The 18,292-nt window shown below is 37.8% G+C and overlaps 1 protein-coding gene across 4 annotated transcripts; it reads right to left on the reverse strand.

Moving 5' to 3' along the window:
• Window positions 1-7,439: 7,439 nt before the first annotated feature.
• On the reverse strand, window positions 7,440-17,753 carry LOC122001231 (indole-3-acetaldehyde oxidase-like). Of its 4 annotated transcripts, none has more exons than XM_042555875.1 (10): window positions 17,574-17,749; window positions 13,377-15,017; window positions 12,215-12,474; window positions 11,834-12,043; window positions 10,515-10,733; window positions 8,878-9,843; window positions 8,565-8,657; window positions 8,377-8,475; window positions 8,097-8,286; window positions 7,440-7,852 (listed from the first exon to the last, which is right to left on the reverse strand). In XM_042555875.1, exons 1-10 carry the CDS (start codon window positions 17,707-17,709, stop codon window positions 7,638-7,640), a joined length of 4,029 nt encoding a protein of 1,342 aa, XP_042411809.1. In that variant the 5' UTR covers window positions 17,710-17,749; the 3' UTR covers window positions 7,440-7,637. The 4 variants fall into 4 exon arrangements, with proteins under 4 accessions (XP_042411809.1, XP_042411811.1, XP_042411810.1 ...); XM_042555877.1 differs by lacking the exon at window positions 17,574-17,749 and adding an exon at window positions 15,747-15,855; XM_042555876.1 differs by lacking the exon at window positions 17,574-17,749 and adding an exon at window positions 15,505-15,543.
• Window positions 17,754-18,292: the final 539 nt, after the last annotated feature.

An 18,292-nucleotide genomic window follows, 5' to 3' on the forward strand; every position in this document is an offset into this window, starting at 1 on the left:
GGAACTTTGCTTTTCCATTAGCCACGAAGTCAGTTTGTTCTTTCTTTGTCCACATGTACTCTTCTTTTCCGGCTCCGTGCTGATCCATAAGCGCTACAAAACCGTATTTTATAATTAATAAAATTTCAAAGTCAGTCTTGAAAAATACCTCAATGTGCTTTTTCCATGTTGCGAAGTCTCCCTCAAATTTTGACAAGTAGATGCTAGATCCGACCATTTCTTTTGCTTCAGATGATGGTTAGTCCTTGTGAAGCGAGCCTGGCTCTGATACCACTTGCTGGAACCCATGCGGTCGGCAAGAGGGGGGTGAATTGCTTGTATAATAAAATTAGACCTTTCTCGATCTTTCAGACAAAATTAGTAGCACAATTAAATTAAAGTAATTTAACCACTAATAAAATAAAGAGGCACATACAGTTACTTGGTTATAACCTAGATGGTTGTTAATCCAAGGAAAAAGAAAGCACTAAAAATCTACTTCGATGAAGGTGGAGAAGCTTCTTACACTCGTTGAACGCTCAGAAAAAGACTAGGAAATGAATACTAAAGTTGTTGAATATTTCCTAACTCCAGGGTCTTTTTATAGCCCTTGAAAAATCTTATCTAAACTTGGAAGGCGCCTTTAATATGCTTGAAGGTGCTTCCAATATAGCAAATGTTATCGTGCGAAGATAAAACTTTATCTTTGCTAACGATTACTTTTTGGTCAGTCCAAGGCGCCTTCAAGTGATTGAAGGCGCCTTTCATAAAGGCTCGAAGGTGCCTTCAAGAGATTGAAGGCACAAGGGCGCCATTCTGGTGGAGCTGTTGGAGCTGCTGAAGGTGCCTCCAAGAGATTGAAGGCGCAAGGGCGCCTTTCTGGTGGAAGGCGCCTTCAATCTCTTGGAGGCGCCTTCAGCAGCTCCAGTAGCTCCATTTGCTCTTCCGCTACTTCGTTTACCTAGGTGATTTTTGTAGGTGCAGCGGGGACCGGCAAGAGGGGGGTGAATTGCCTGCAAATAAAAATAACCCTCCTCAAAGCTTTTCAACTCTAAATAAAGCAACACTAAATAGAAAGAGAACTGAAGACAGAATTTTAACCTGGTTACAATCAAGAGGGTTGTTAATCCAGAGCAATGGAAAGCACAGTAAGAAACTCTTTCTTTGAAGGTGGAGAAGCCTTTTACACTTTGATAGCACAGTAATTGCTAAGAGAATGAGATTACAAGAATTGAGTTTCGCTCATGATCGTTGTTGTTTAAAGCTGCTTGAGACCCTCCTTTATATAAGGGTTCTAGAGCTTATCGGATGACCTGATCTTCGGGATCAGGTTTTGACTCGAGAGGGATCGGTCGACCGATCCCCAGGTTCAGTTGACCGAACCTGCTGTACCTGCCCAGCTTTCTGTCCAGGTGCAGTCTTTGTGGATCGAGCTCTGGTTCGGTCGACCGATCCTTGTGTTCGGTCGACCGATCGGCCAACGGTCTTCCTCTGCGTTGGCCCGATGAAAACGCTTGACTCAGTCTTTGGATAAACTTGGGTTCGGTCGACCGATCATGAGGTTCAGTCGATCGATCACTTCACCGCTGGCAGATGTGTTACTAACGTGTCACCAACAGCTGGCTTCGGTTAATGAAGGGTTCGGTCGACCGATCAATAGGTTCGATCGACCGAACCGTTGACAAGTCAACTTCCAATTGACTTGCTCCGATTCGGCTCCTTGGGTGATTGCGGCCTACCGGAATAGGGCTCACCCGAACCCAATTCCCGGCCTTCTCCTCGAGCAGTCTTCCGTCCGGCTTCTCATCCCTCGAACGCCGCGCACGTTCTTCTCGCTCCACCGGAGTACTCTTCCGCAGCTCTCTCATCCTTCGGACGCACCGAGCCCGTCGGCTCCCTTCCCGTGCCGTCCTTCTCGCTAGCTGTGTCTTTCGCTCGACTTCCTGCGCTCCTAAGTTCTTTCACACTCAGACACAGGGTTCAGACAAAACGCAGGACCTAACTAACTTGGTTGATCACATCAAAACTACCACGGGGTCCAAGAATCTCCCCCTTTTTTATGTGCATCAACCCAAGTTCAAGTTAGGGTAAAACAGACACAAAAAGTAATTTTGAGGAAAAATTACTAAACTAGCATTTTAAGCATAAGTATTGCAATAAGTAAAATTGCAACACTATTTAGAAAAAATATTAAAAATTTAAACTTTTAAATTTTCTTTTAAATTTCCTAACTCCCCCTAATTTCCCCTAAACTTGTACTTTTCTCTCCCCCTTTGATCACAGCAAAAACGGGGAAGCAAGTTCTTAAGATAGAAAAAAAATTTCTAATATGATTTCTTAGAATTTTCAAAAAGAATTTCTAAGTTAAAAATCTATTTTCTAAGTTAAAAAAAATTTCAAAAAGTCCAAAAAAAAATGTTTGTGCACTTTCAAAGCATTTTAATTTTACTTTTAATGCTTTTTCAGAAAGTTAATTAAACATTTTGTTTCAATATTTCAACTTCCAGGTCGTGGCAAGACACTAGGCCTTCTTGGTTATTGGAGCAACAACCACTTCCTTAGACAAAGCCTGCATAAGGAAAAAATGTTTAATTTTCTCTCTATAAAGCTTTTAATTTTAAGAGCTTAGTTTAGCACAGATTTTGGAACCCAATAAAGGTTCCTTCCTACAGGATTAGTCAAAAACTTAGGGGGTATATAATTCTTAGGAATTTTCCTAAGTTGACCCTGATGCTTCCTTATATACCAATTTAATTTTTCATAAATTTTAAGTTTTGATATTGGAAAATTACTTTTAAAACATGCATCAGTTTTCAATTTTTTAATTTCTAATTTTAAAACCTCATTTTCTGATTTCAAATATTCATTTTCCTTTTCTACTTATCTAATTCTTTAGAAAGAGCTTTAATAAAACGAAAGGACTGTTTAGGGTTTAGGGCACGTACCTTACTTACCTCATCTTGCGATGCTCCCCCTTCATCACAGCTTTCTTCTTCTTCTGTTGTTCCTCCCCCTTCATCTATGCTCATTTCTGAGCTAGACATTTCTTCTAGCTAATGGTTGGTCATCAGTGCTAGTCCCGAGAATTCTTCGACTTCGGATTCGGAGGATGATGAATCATCCCACGTGGCTTTTAGGTTGTATTTGGGTCGAACTAGCTTCTTACTCTTTTCTTTACTTTTTCTTTTCAGTTTTGGGCAGTCATCTTTGATATGTCCTTCTTCGTTGCAATTGTAGCAACGAACCACCCTTTTCTTTTGCCGATGCCTCTTTGTCTGCGATCTAAATTTATTAGACTTAAAAAATTTATTGAAGCGTCTTACCAATAGTGTCACTTCCGATCCGTCGATCGAGGCTTCGGAGTCAGAATCGTTTGTTCTTGCCTTCAAAGCGATGTTCTGACTAATCTTTTCTACTTCATTGGGCTCTGCAACTCGAGATTCGTGAAGTTCAGAAGTAGAAAACAAATGTTCTAGAGTACTTACCTCGAAGTCCTTAGAGATGTAGTACGCATCTACTAAGGAGGCTCACTCGGGAGTTCTCGGGAAGGCGTTGAGCGCGTACCGGATCGAGTCCCGGTTCGTTACTTCTTCTCCAAGGTTGGTTAGTTGCGTGATCAGCTCTTTGATCCTTGCTTGGAGTTGTGCTACCTTTTCGCCTTGGTTCATCCGGAGGTTCGTCAACTGGGTCCGGAGGATGTCGCGCCTTGCTAGCTTCGCTTCGGAAGTACCTTCGTGAAGCTCCAGAAATTTTTCCCAGAGATCTTTCGCGGAGTTGTAGCTTCCGATCCGATTTACCTCCTGAGGTGGCAGAACGCTGAGCAGGTGGAACTCAGCTTTTCTGTTGGCGACAAAGTCGGCTTGTTCCTTCTTGCTCCATGTGTTTTCTTCTTTATCTTTCGGCGCTGCATATCCATATTTCATTATTAAAAGTATATCAAATTCAGTTTTAAAGAATACCTCCATTTTTCGCTTCCATGTAGCGAAATCTCCGTCGAACTTTGGGGGATGAATGTTCGCGCCGGCCATTGTTCTGATCTTTGTGCTTCAGATGGCGGTTAGTCCTTCTGAGGCTGTTGGGCTCTGATACCACTTGTAGGTGCAGCGGGGACCGGCAAGAGGGGGGTGAATTGCCTGCAAATAAAAATAACCCTCCTCAAAGCTTTTCAACTCTAAATAAAGTAACACTAAATAGAAAGAGAACTGAAGACAGAATTTTAACCTGGTTACAATCAAGAGGGTTGTTAATCCAGGGCGATGGAAAACACAGTAAGAAACTCTTTCTTTGAAGGCGGAGAAGCCTTTTACACTTTGACAGCACAATAGTTGCTAAGAGAATGAGATTACAAGAGTTGAATTTCGCTCGTGATCGTTGTTGTTTAAAGCTGCCCGAGACCCTCCTTTATATAGGGGTTCTAGAGCTTATTGGATGACCTGATCTTCGGGATCAGGTTTTGACTCGAGAGGGATCGGTCGACCGATCCCCAGGTTCGGTTGACCAAACCTACTGTACCTGCCCAGCTTTCCGTCCAGGTGCAATCTCTGTGGATCGAGCTCAGGTTCGGTCGACTGATCGGCCAACGGTCTTCCTCTGCGCTGGCCCGATGAAAACGCTCAACTCAGTCTCTGGATAAACTTGGGTTCGGTCGATCGATCATGAGGTTCGGTCGACCGATCACTTCACCGCTGGTAGATGTGTTACTAACGTGTCACCAACGGCTGGCTTTGGTTAATGAAGGGTTCGGTCGACCGATCAATAGGTTCGGTCGACCGAACCGTTGACAAGTCAACTTCCAATTGACTTGCTCCGGTTCGGCTCCTTGGGTGATTGCGGCCTACCGGAATAGGGCTTACTCGAACCCAATTCTCGGCCTTCTCCTCGAGCAGTCTTCCGTCCGGCTTCTCGTCCCTCGAACGCCGCGCACGTTCTTCTCGCTCCACCGGAGTACTTTTCCGCAGCTCTCTCGTCTTTCGGACTCACTGAGCCCGTCGACTCCCTTCCCGTGCCGTCCTTCTCGCTGGCTGTGTCTTCCGCTCGACTTCCTGCGCTCCTAAGTTCCTGCACACTCTGACACAAGGTTCAGATAAAACGCAAGACCTAACTAACTTGGTTGATTACATCAAAACTACCACGGGGTCCAACAATTTTGTCCATCTGGAATTGGGCTCAACCGGACCAATCTTCTGGTCTTCTTCTCAAGCAAGTTTCCACTTCAGCTTCTCGTCCCTCGGAAACACTGCGCGCTTCCTTCTCGTCTGCCTGTGTACTCTTCCGCAGCACTTCATCCCTAGGATGCACCGAGCCCATTGACTCTCTCCTATGCCATCCTTCTCGCTAGATGCGTCTTTTGTTCAACTTTTTGTGATCCTAAGTTCTTGCACACTTAGACACAAGACATCAAAATACACACAGGGCCTAACTTAACTCGGTTGACTATATCAAAACTACCTTAGGGTACTAACACCTTCTCTAGCTTTCTTCGACCGATCGGAGGGTTCTTCGAACCCTATGCCCATAGGGGAGCGAAAAGGGAGCAACTTGGATTCACTCTCGTCACCATTGGGGTTATCTTCTGAAACTTCGGGTGTCATAAGAGCTTGTAAAGCCGCTCGATCCCACTTCATTTGTTTGCTCATTGAAAGGTTCAACATGGTGACATTTGCATCAAAGAAAAACATAAGTTAGTCTTCACAGACAAAGGAGGTAGTATAGGACTAACCAAGCAACATCTCTAGATCGACAGCGTTCGAGCTTAGGCGAGCTCGATATAGTAAGCTCTTGGTCCTAGCCATCTTTGTTGCATTAATGCACATGCCGATCAACAGCTCTAAGGCTCTTAGGTACTTGGGTACTTCCTATTATGACCAAGAGATGGTGGATCTGGTAAGTCTCCTTGCGAGTCGGTTAGGAAAGTGAAGGGAGTCGGGGGCTTCAAATAGAAAAATTGATTTTTTTTCAACCCTTGTGAGATGAAGGGACCCCATCTAGGAAGTGGCAGTCAGACTGGTCCATGAAGTGAAATATGCCTAGTTTTGTTCTTTTCGAGTGGTAAAAATAATGGAAGAAAATAGGGGTTAAAGGTATTTGGCACAACCTAAAGATCACTGCCACCCGCTCATAATCCTAAAAGCATTCGACGATAGTTGATGGAGAGGAATACGGAAATATTTTGATAGTTTTGTATAAAACTCGGGGACAGGAAAATGAAGACTGTCATCTAGTTGATCGGAGAAGAAATTCAGATAGCCTGGTGGGGGCATATTGGGCGGTTGGTTTGCCTTAGGTATATGAATCCGATAATCGAGTGAGATGCCAAAAGATAACCTCATCTTAAGGCGATGCTCTCCGGTCAACGACGATTGAACGTACTCGTACCAAGCGGAAAGCAAAGGGCTATCGACTATAGAGAAAAAGACAAGAAAACAAGAAACTCAAACGAACTTATATAGGTGGAATTCAAGTAGTAGAATACAGCAGCGGCCAAGCACGAATGAGGATTGAAGATGATCACACAGGGGAGGAGGAACTTGCTCCTCATCGCGTTGATTTATAGCTTCACTCATCGATTTGTAGCCACTAGATTGAAAATCGGCGAAAGGCGGGATTGCTTTCCTACCGCTGGATCTATTGCCAAATTCAAGGTAAAAATTTCAGCCATCATTACCCTAGTCAAAAGTGATCAGTCCATCCAATCCTTTTATCTGATGTGACTTTGGCAAAAGACGAACGATATCACACCCTGTACTTGGCCCAATACCTATGATGTCATAGAAGCATTAATTATGCATCATACTTCATTAATGACATAACATGCCACATTTAATATGTATTCTCTCTCCATTATTTGAAGCATGCTCCTCCTTAAATACTGAAGATTTATGCTATCCACATGGCATTAATAAGATAATCAGTGGTTACCTTTCACTCATCCAGTCAGACTTTATACCTCTTTGACTGGACTTGATGGGAAGACTTATGATGTGGGGGAATGGTAGAGTCTTCATGTGTTTGTCACAAGTCAAGATATCTACTTATATAGATAGAGAGGTCAGAGATAGACTAGCTCAAAATCTACTAATCGAGATGAGGATCGCTCAACCGACTGGGACAAGGATAACTCTGCCGATTGAGAAGAATGTTCAGCCAACTAAGGGATGTTTTATTGTTATAAATATATTGTATGTTACTTAACTTCAGCGAATTCTAAGGGATTTTTTATTGATGGGTGAACCAATGTACAATGTAATATGCGACGCTACAATCAAAATACATCTGAAACTAAAAACAATCTGTCTATCATAATTTGTAACGATTATTATAATTGTTTGAATTCATATTTACTTTACACGAAATTTTGATGTGAGAATTGAAATTAATTCTCAATTTGTCCTGTCTAGTATGTTTTTTCTCAAAAGCAATGATTTCGACAAAATTATGGAGAAAAAAAATGGTAATGAACCTGCTAAAAAGGATTTGAACATCCATAATGTTCATCAATCTATTTCAGTGCACAAGACGAGCAACAAGTTACTAACACATCATTTCTTAGTTAAATATCACATGCCAAATAAACTGTACCAGGAAAATCATCTCCTCTGGCATACCATTTCTTATTTAAATATGCATTCATTCATTCATTTATTGGCACAAACGCTATCTTATACTTCTCCATGAGCTTCCAAGTATTTCTCCACAGTGTCTAGGCCACAGAGCTCTTTTACTAGTGGCATGGTTGCAGGAGGATCAAACTGGAATGATGAAACAGAGCTATCGTTAGGGTCAGTTGAGGAGAAATCAGCCCGGGCAGCTCGTATTGCTTTCCGTATGGCGGAGTGAACTGAAGCAGCTAGAAGCAAAGGTGGTTCCCCAGAAGCTGCGTGCAAGAAATTAAACTTATCAGCTACTTGAAGCTTTAAAATTAGAAAGCTAATGGCAGCAAAGAGAAAAGGTGCATTAGGATTTAATTTGATAAGGTCTGTTAACAAGGAGCAATTGCATTCTAAGCATCTTGGAGTTAGACATCTTGTTTTATCTACTTGCTTCAGTAATTGTTTTGTTTTAGCTTGAAGGCCAATCACTTCTGGACAATTTCTAAAATAGCTGAAGCATATGTATACCCTTCGAGGAGAGGACTCGGTCCTTGTGATGCCCACTGTTCATTACTCTAATATTAAAATGCTTCGGGATGGTGTCGATAGAAGGGATCTTGTATGTCCAAGTACCATCAGAAATCACCAATCCATCTGAGTTTTCCTCGAGTTTCTCATACACAAAAAATCCAATTCCTTGAACAAAAGACCCTTCAACCTGCAGAAACACTCAGATATAAGTATATGAACATACGCCTGATTGTGATTTAGGATTATAAAATCAATAGGACAGATGAAAAAAAAAAACCTGTCCTAGATCCACGGCAGGACTCAAGCTCTGTCCGCAGTCATATGTAAGGTCTGCTCTCAATATCGTAGTAGCTCCAGTGAGAACATCAATTTCTACCTAGAATGCACACAATTTTCAAAATCAAGAAAACAGACTAGCAATGTGATTACAAGTCAATCATATGAATGATCTACAAAGGAGGTTACCTCGCTTATAGCAGTCCCATAATTTAGATATGATGAAGTATCGTCAGCAACCCAAAATGTACTCGCTGATAAGTTCACAAATTGCAAATTTGCCTGTATATTGTAAGGTAACTAGTTCATAATGGATGAAAGGAAGTAACTGCTTTGATTTCCAAAATATAAAAAAGCCCAGGAAATCCCTAAAAGTGAATGCATAAGCTATCCTGTCCTTCACTTGCATAAGCTAGCTAACACATACAGACTACAGAAATAAGCTTAGCTTCTTGCCAATAAATAAACAGTAGTACATTTGATTAATGATGCAATTACACACCTGGGTAATAAGGGTGTCCCATGAAATTGATCCCATTTGCTCTTCCAAACTTTGCTTAAGAGGCTTTAATCTGCTGACTAGAATAGAGCATGCTAGACGAACTGCTTCGCAGCTTGCTTCAGATTTGGTGCTTCCAGCAGTTAAGCCTCCCTGAACCAAACTCAGAGTATCTGCTTGAATGATTCTAACCCTATCCAAAAGATATTTTTTCTCTTCATCCCATAGCTGTTCAAGACCGAATGCAGCCATTTGCTTCACCTTTGTCCACAGTCCCTGGCCTATTTCAATTCCTCCGACTTCAACAACAATTGAACCATCATTTAGAATGGATACTTTCCTTGGTGTTGGCATTGGTTCCACTTCATATACAATTGGTACCCAAGAAATCCCTCGTTTTTTCCATTTGTTGCAACTATTGAAATGCAATACCATTTCAAGACGATTGAAGTAGCTTGCAGATGTAAACAACTCATCAACTATAGCAGGTAAAGTATATTCCGGAGCTTCTCCACTGCTACTTCCATAAAAAAACTTCAGGCTTTCATATGTATGCAAATTTCTTTTTCTCACAACATCGACATCCAAGGACAGGAAAGATGCTACACGCTCAATAATAGCTTCAGCAATGTAAGATCCCTGTACCTGCCCTGGTGCTCGCATCGATGATTTACTTGTAAGATTCGTCTTGCATAGTTTAATATCAAAAGCGAGAGCACCCCAGTTGTATTTTTTTAGACAAGTTATAATGGCATGTGAAATAAGTGGACTATAATCCTCTGATATGCCTGCATTTACCAACAAATTCAAGTACAAGGCCGTAATCTTTCCATCGGATTTAAAACCCACAGAATAGGTTATTTTCATTGGATGCCTTCCTCCTACCATTACCATATCCGTGCTACGATCAAGGTACATCTTTATTGGACGACGCAACTTAAAGGCTGTGAGAGCACATGCTGTTGCAATCTGTGAGCATCAGGAAAAACCATAGTCTAACGGTTTATTAGCTAAATCATAAACATTCCAAAGCCAGAGAGGGAGAGATAGAGAATGACATTACACATTATTATTTTGCCTAAAATGTAGCAAAATGATATGATTGAACGATTTTGAGATTTTGAGACATTTTGACTGGATGTACAATGGGCTAAAAATATAAATTACATCTATCAACAAGAAAAATCATAAGTAACTGCAATAAGGGAAGACTTCTTTAAAAATTTTAACATGATTTACCAAGCCAATATAAACTAATTCTTTAACTTCATTACATACTGCCAAGTTCGATATTTTTTATTTCATGTAAGAATTCCATAACTCAACTTTGTTTCAAAAATAGAGAAAGTTAACTAAGGAACTAGTTAAGAAATCCAAACATTGGTAGCAAAAATAAATATTAAGAACATCATGAAACAAGTTCCTACCATTAATATTTTTCTAAGGGATCCCCTATAATGATGCTAGTTTATGTGCTATGCAAAGAGTTCTGTAATCTGTATTCTACACTTATTATGCACTTCTTTATTTTTTTAAAAAAAAGTAATAATATAGATGATTGTTTTGTTTGATCATCTATCACCAAATGATATCCTCATGACATAAAGTTCAAAAAAGAAATTTAAAGTTCTCATTCTCACAGGATTTGATCGAGTGGCTTTGCCACCAAAACCTCCTCCAACTCTTCTTGTAATCACACGAACATTATGTTGTGGTATTCCAAGACATTTTGCAATAACACCCTGGGTACCCTCAGGGTATTGATTAGAACTGTAAACTACTATACAATTATCTTCATCAGGTATGGCAAAGGCTGTTTGTGTTTCCATATAGAAGTAATGCTCAGATTCAAGTTTAACCTGCATATATCAATGACATAATAAATTACCAATTCACTAAAGAAAGTTACTTGGACATTAGATAACAAGTTCATAACACAAGTAAATATTAATCATATGGTAAATCAAAGGGCCTTCACTTGATTGCAAACATTAAAGGGAAAAAAATCATGCATACATGAAGCAAGAAGATTTTCAACCCATCCTATGTAGCAAAGGCCATTTAATATTTATATATTATCTAATTTTTGTCATGGTCCTAGCATTCAGCTCTTGGACCCAAATCTGAAAAAAGAAAAAATTCTGTGATTAACATGTCATGCTCATCTGTGATTTTCCCCTCTTTCATATTTGGTGTCATGCTCATCTGTGAAGATTAACATGTTAATTTTCTTTAATGTGATAAGAAGGTGACGTTTTAAAAGTCTGTAGATGCATTTCTAAAATCTCATGATGCACACTACATTTTGATTCAATGCAGTGTTTCATAAGTCTGTAAATGGATCTATACAATCTCATGATGCTCATTTGCTATTACTTAGCTTCATGTAAGTTTTAAATGTAAGCAAATAATTTGAGAATGAACAAATATCTCTGTGAAGTTGAGAACCATAATTTTTCTAAATTAATAATAGGCTATAGTAATCAACTTTGGAATAAAAAAAGAATTTCTTTCCGTGTTAGCTTTCTTATAATTTTTTTTCTACTTTTATTGTGCATACATTTTGGGAACAATTCTATGATTATATTGTTGGTTCCTATTATTTTTCTATTAAAGCTGTGTTGTATCAAGCTTCATATTATCCTATCAAGCTATTTATCACTCATATCGAACTCCTTAGCATTGTTATCTTGTATTCGTAGATGGAAATTGCTCAATCATCATTTTTGACACCCTTGTATCATCTCGATAGATTATCAAAAGGGCATGTCTTGGCCATATGGTGTAACATGGAAAAAGATTTAGAACTATAAAAATATATAATAGCTTAACATAATAATGTGGGACTAAACTATTATCTCCAAGAACAATATAATCAATTAGCCAAAAAATAGTACCAAGCTAAGCTAACAAAGTGATTATCATTTATCTTGATGAAGTCAATAAAGAGAGCTCACACCTCAGCTGAGAGAATTTTGTGATCAGCTTCATCCATTCCTCTGGCTAGATCTCCAACTTTTGTAGGATACAGAGATGGAGGGATATCAAAGAAACTTGACCTTCTGACAGCATCTTCAACAGAGAGAATCGGAGGTTCCAAGCCTTTAGTGGAATATTGTACAATTGCTTGTTTTGCAGCCATGTTGGCATATCTTTGTGTTTCTGCAACCTAAAGTAATCAAGTAATCAGATTTCAAAGGGAATTCAGATCAATACAAATCTAGAAGACCATATAGAATGATTTGATTTTAATAATCATAACTAGCTCCTCCAGGATGTTAAATATTCATTACCAAAATAGATAGCAGGCAAATGAGAGAGAGGAACAAAGGGAGTATACCACAATTCCAAGACATTGACCAGAATATTCAGTCAAAGAATCCGCAAATAATGGTTCATCTGCAAATCTAAAGCTAGATCCGACATTTTTGCCTCCTTCTGGGATATCATTGATACTAATATAAGCAACAATCTTACTAGACACCAGAGTAGGGTTGAATGTAATTCCCTTTATACGAGCAAAAGGTCTGGTGCTATAAATAAATGCTCCATAGAGACAATCTTTAGAAGAAGGAATGTCATCAACATATAGTGCTTCACCTAGTTTGATCATAAGATTATTAATAGCACAAAATGGTCTCAAAAAAAAAAAAAAAAATAACCTTTGGTCTTAAGAAGAAAAATCTTGCACCTGAAGAATGATACCGTCGTAAGCATCCACATTTTATTGGTAATAATGCAAAAAATGGTTGCAAATTCTTGTAAATCCACAAAATTAAAAATAAAATATATTTACATAACTTCTGCCAAAGTGGGTCGGCTAAGTGATAATTGAACTAGCACACACTTTTCCAAAAAAAAGGGAAGCAAAAGCAAGTCGATATTACATTACATGGAAAAACAAATTTTAAAAAAAATATTATAACTTCAAACATCACTTAATCAAAGGTGCTTGTGTGTGACGAATACTTGGTTTTATTCTTTCCACATAACTAACAACACTAAGTGATATTAACCTTTTGTAGAGTTCAACAGACAAATAAATTTTCATGTAGCCAAACCCGTTCATAGAGTTCAATGGTTTGATTTATTGCATGTGTTCAATGGCCTAATAAACTGCATGTAGCCACACACTATAACTATTATTTTAACCAACAAGAAGCCACTCTAATCAGACTGAAAATGCCACTATTAGAAGTTGAACTTTATTGACAACCTTTAATCAAAGCCTTCAATTATGATGCATTTCGTATTAAATGAATTGTAGGTCATTCACCTCCTATATGAGATGCATTCTTTACTGACATGATTACAGGCCATTTACCCTTTAATATAGATATGACATATTGATATATTTTGTATGGGGCGGATTGCAAGTCATCCACTTAATGTATCTTTTATCAAGTGAATTGTAGGTCATCCTCCCTCTATATGATATATATTAATTTTCGATAAAATAAGATCAATGTAATTATTAAAAGAAATAACCAAAAAGCACATACCAGAGGCTTGAATTTCAGCTGCAACTTTTTTGATTGGTTTGCCAACAGGAAAGTATTCTGTGCTAAACTCAACTAATTGCTTTGAAGACAATATGACATCTGGAATGTGAAGATTATTCTTCTCAACCTGAGCCAAGTCTTTAGATAGTGGTTGAAAAAATTTGAACAAAAAAGCAACAGCCAAACTTGTTCTGTATCTTGGATGAGAAGTGCCTTCTTTAGGTATGATGATCTCCTTCAATAATTTAATGGCTTCAATTAGCACAGAGACCGTGAGCATTTTACCAACCAAAAAATTTTCAACTTTCCTAGCTCTGATGGCATGTTCAGTGCCATAAGCACCAAAAGCCAAGTGCAGTTTCAGTAAAACAATATCCCCAGAGGACCTATCAGAAGCAACATGAGCCAAGAAAGCAGAATTTAGATAAGACACAGCATTCCCAAGAGGTCGTGGAGCTGCTCTGTATGTTCCAAATATAATATTGTATTTACTAGTTCCAGATGATGAGATACTTGCTGAACTCCAATAAGGAATATGTATGCTTACAAGTATGGTTCTATCATCATATGGAGGCCCCTCCAAAAATTCCTCAAGTGAAAGAATTAGCCTTTCTGAAGCCATCTGAAGACAAACAGTTGATCCAGCAGCAAGCAGTATTGTAGCAATATCTGAAGGAAACTGGTATCTTTGAGCCATAATCAGATTCCCACCCAAGCTAGCCATATTTCTAACAAATGGTGTAGCCACTTTATCCATATGTTCAGCAATTCTACCAAAGACCAATTCTCCATCTGTCTTCAATACATTTCCATCTCTTTCTTTCAGCACTTCAATAGCTTTAGATATTGTCACAGCGGCTCCAAGTGTAAACCCTTTGCTATTCCTTTCAATGATCGAGAGTTCTGGTATTCCTGTTAGACTAATATACTTATCATATAGGTTAATTTCCTTGTAAACGCCAGACATTGTGTTACCCACAACCATTTTAACATGACTTTCAATGAACTCACTGGAATTCAGAAGTTCATAAAGCTCATCAAAGCTAGCAGGTCGATACCACTGGCACTCTAGTGCACCATTATCCTTGAAACTCTTCAGGGTATTCATGGAAGAATTGATCTCACACTTCAAGAATTCAGGAAAAGTGCAGACTTTGTGTTGATTGTAAGGAGGCAATCTTTCCACATTTGCATCTTCTGGCTTTTCCCAGAATATATTAAAACCCAAATCCTCCAAATCAACATCAGCTGCAAAGCTCTTGCAGACATCTGCAATTGGCCTAAATCCAGTACATCGACAAAGATTGCCAGAAATAGCCTTCTCAGCCTCATATTTTTTGATCTTTGAGAACCCTCTGGGAGGCTCAGGCCTATTGGTGTTGTCTGCATTGTTGAGGGCAGAAAAGAGTGACATACACATTCCAGGAGTGCAAAAGCCACATTGGGATGCATGGAATCCTGCGAATCTTTGATGAATCGAATGGAAACCATCCTTGCTATTCCCAAGCCCCTCAGTGGTGGTAACAGAGCATAAATTTATGTTGCAAAGTAAGGTAAGGCATGAACTAACACTGGATCCATTCACTTGGCCACTAACTGGATCATATTTAGAAAGAAAAACAACACAAGCACCGCATCCACCTAATCCATGAAGACAAAATTTATATTAAACAAGGGATTTGTTAAACCTGAGTTTCATAGAGAAATATAAAGATATTATCTGACAAACATGTAATCAATTGATCACAATAAACATATCACACATAGAAGCCGACATAGACTAGGGCTTGATGAATTTCTCATTTGCATGTCTAGAAGAACGCTAATAATGGCACTTGTTCATATTTTAATTCTATATTGCTATTCTATTATTTCACATAAGTATATTAATAATAGCATATGATCTTCAAAACTTAGATATTTTTTACAAATAATTCAATAATTATTCAAATCAAAATATAGATGACAATCCCAAACATAATGCATTGTGTAACTATGCTGACAACTAAGCGAAACGTCACACCTAACCCCACAACAGAGACACAACATCATGTTTGCTAAAATGTTTTCATAAACGAAGTATAGTAGTTCAAACAAAAGCATTTTAGGATGAACAGATATACCCCACCTGTGTGATGAAGGTGAATTAGAGCTCAGGATCCTTAAGTATTGCGAGAGGCTGCGGGTGTGTCATAAAAGAAATTAAATAGGGCTTTAATAGAGAACCAATTATTCACATCGAAACATAATTACTTCCAACAACTATCGTTCAACATCAAAACATATAAAAAGAAATGATTATATATCAAAATTAATACTTGAAACATTCAAATGATGAGAAGTTGAAACCAGGAGCAGAAAAAATTGCACCTTTTCCAAATAGAAACGTTGACGACAAAACAAAGAAAAACGAATTCCGATTTCCGAACCCTTTTTTCTTATTTTAATTAGCGAACAGAATCTCACTTTTTTTTAACCCTAAAACAAAACTAAACAAGTGATAAGACCGAAGATTGAACTAGTCATTATTTTATTTGTGACCGTATGAGGCTAAGGGTACAAACGAGTCTAATAGTTCATGAGCCGCTTGTAAACAACTCGATCAAAACTTGATTCGAACTTAGAAGTTAATCAAGCTCGAACCGGCTTGATTAGAGGTCAAGTCTATTTATTACTAACTCGATGATTTATCAAGTTAAATGATTTAATAATAATATATATTTTTATAATATATAATATATAAATTTATTTATTAAAAAAGTAAAAATATATTCAAGCTCAGAGTCCTAGTCCATAATTAAATATCGAACTCGAATTCGAACTCGAACTCTATAGACTCGAATGAGCTCGAGCTTGAACTTGAGTCAGTATAAATTGAGTCGATCTGAGCTCGAGCCTAAGCTAACTCGAGCTGGACTTGGCTCGTTTACTGTCCGAGGTTGAGGTAATATGCATGGTCTAAAAGAAAATAAACTTTGTTAATAAAATTTAATACACATTAGTCATCGCGCACACGCATTATATGTATAATATAATATATGAATACGCATAAATTAGTACTCTAAACTTATAAATTGGACTTGGTAAGGATGCATTAAGTCCATGCAATACGTAAGAGCAGCGCATTTAATTTTTTATATCAGATATTAAATTGATAAAAATAAATACATATTACACTTGATCTTAGCCAAAAGACCAAGTAAAGATATGCTTTCTTATATCGTCAGTCCAATATATTTATAGAAGTTTCTCTATGTTGTCAACCCTAAGATTTGAGATTAAAGAGAATTATAGCAATATATATTTTTTATATAAAAAGTAATCAGAAAAAATTATTAATAAGTTTTAAAATTATTTTTTAGTGTGAAAAAAAGGGATGTTAGCATAATTTTATTTTAATGTACACTAAAATTAATTACTTAGTAAAAATCCATATTTATAATAAAATAACAAGATTCATATTAATAATTAATGTTGATTTTGTTATGATATATATATATATATATATATATATATATATATAGCATAATTCATATCTAGTATCTAAATACGGGAAGATTATAAACGTGTAAAAAAAAAAAACAAAACAAAAAAAACACCTTAAGTAAGCCGAAAAAAAGGGTCTCTCTCTAGAAATACCAAATGAGAAAGTTTTGCAAACCATTGAAAAAAAACCATTTGATTTTATCATAGTAAAAAGTGATACGTATCCAAGAGGTAACTCATGCACGGGAGATTCATTAGTATAGTAACCCTTTATGATCAGATATTTCACGATAAATTTAACACTCATTAAAAATTAATCTCATAGTTTATTATAGTAATACCATATGTAAATATTAACTCGATAAGCTTTTAGAGGCAACCATCTAGCTCTATCCAAGAGAAAGAGAGCTTTATCAACCAATCAGCATACCTTATAAAAAAAAAATCCAATTAACTTTATCGATTATCTTTAAGATAAATTAAAAAGCGGATACAGTGATTAATTTAAAAGTTCAATATTCTTTGATTATATGTTTTATTTAGAAATTTTTTATTATAAATACGTTATAGTTATAATTAAAGATCAAACTTCATCTGAATGATAATATGAATATTCCACTATAACACATAGCCCCGGGGAAAATCAACATGCCTTACACGCATGCATGCATGCAAGGAGCACCTGAGAATATATAGAAATAGAAGGCATACCCTCCCCGCACCCAAGCTTAGGACCAGTGTACCGGGAGCGAGTCCTCAGGAACTCCAGTAAGGTGGTGGAAGGATCCACCTTGGCGACCTCGAAGCGCTCCCCGTTGACGGCGAACACCAGTTTGTCCGCTGCCATCTCACCGGATCCGCCCGATCTGAGGAGCTGGATGTAGGCCGCCCTTTATCGTCGCGCTTTAGTATATAGTAATTATGAGCCTTTCGCTATGGTCCCCGTGGTAGATGAGCTGCAGTGTCGATCGATTTCTGAGACGGACACGTTACCTCTTCATTGGAACCGTTCGAAGATACTTGACATTGAAGTTCCCCGCGTTTCTCTTTCGGTGAAGGATAAGTTTATCAAAAATTTCATTTTGCCCCCGTTAATTACTTTGTCGAAAATGCTCTAAATTTTGAGTTTCATTCTTTTATCTGTAAATTGAAGCAGTTCCAATTAGAGATGATAGAATTTAACACGGCATAATCTAATCCGTAATTTTATAAATTTAATTTGATCGTACCGTAAGCTAGTTTGATCCATCAATGAATAAATTAATGAGTTGTAAATAAATCCACTAATCTTTATTTTTATATTATATATATTTTTAATAATTGTGCAGACCAACGAATGATGTAAGAAGGGCATGGCCGACTTTAGGCATAGATCATTAAAGTTTATGCCTAGGGCTCCAATTTTTATTGGGACACATTATTTTTAATGT

Source organism: Zingiber officinale, chromosome 7A, assembly GCF_018446385.1.
Source record: "Zingiber officinale cultivar Zhangliang chromosome 7A, Zo_v1.1, whole genome shotgun sequence".
In the NCBI taxonomy this organism is placed as follows: domain Eukaryota; kingdom Viridiplantae; phylum Streptophyta; class Magnoliopsida; order Zingiberales; family Zingiberaceae; genus Zingiber; species Zingiber officinale.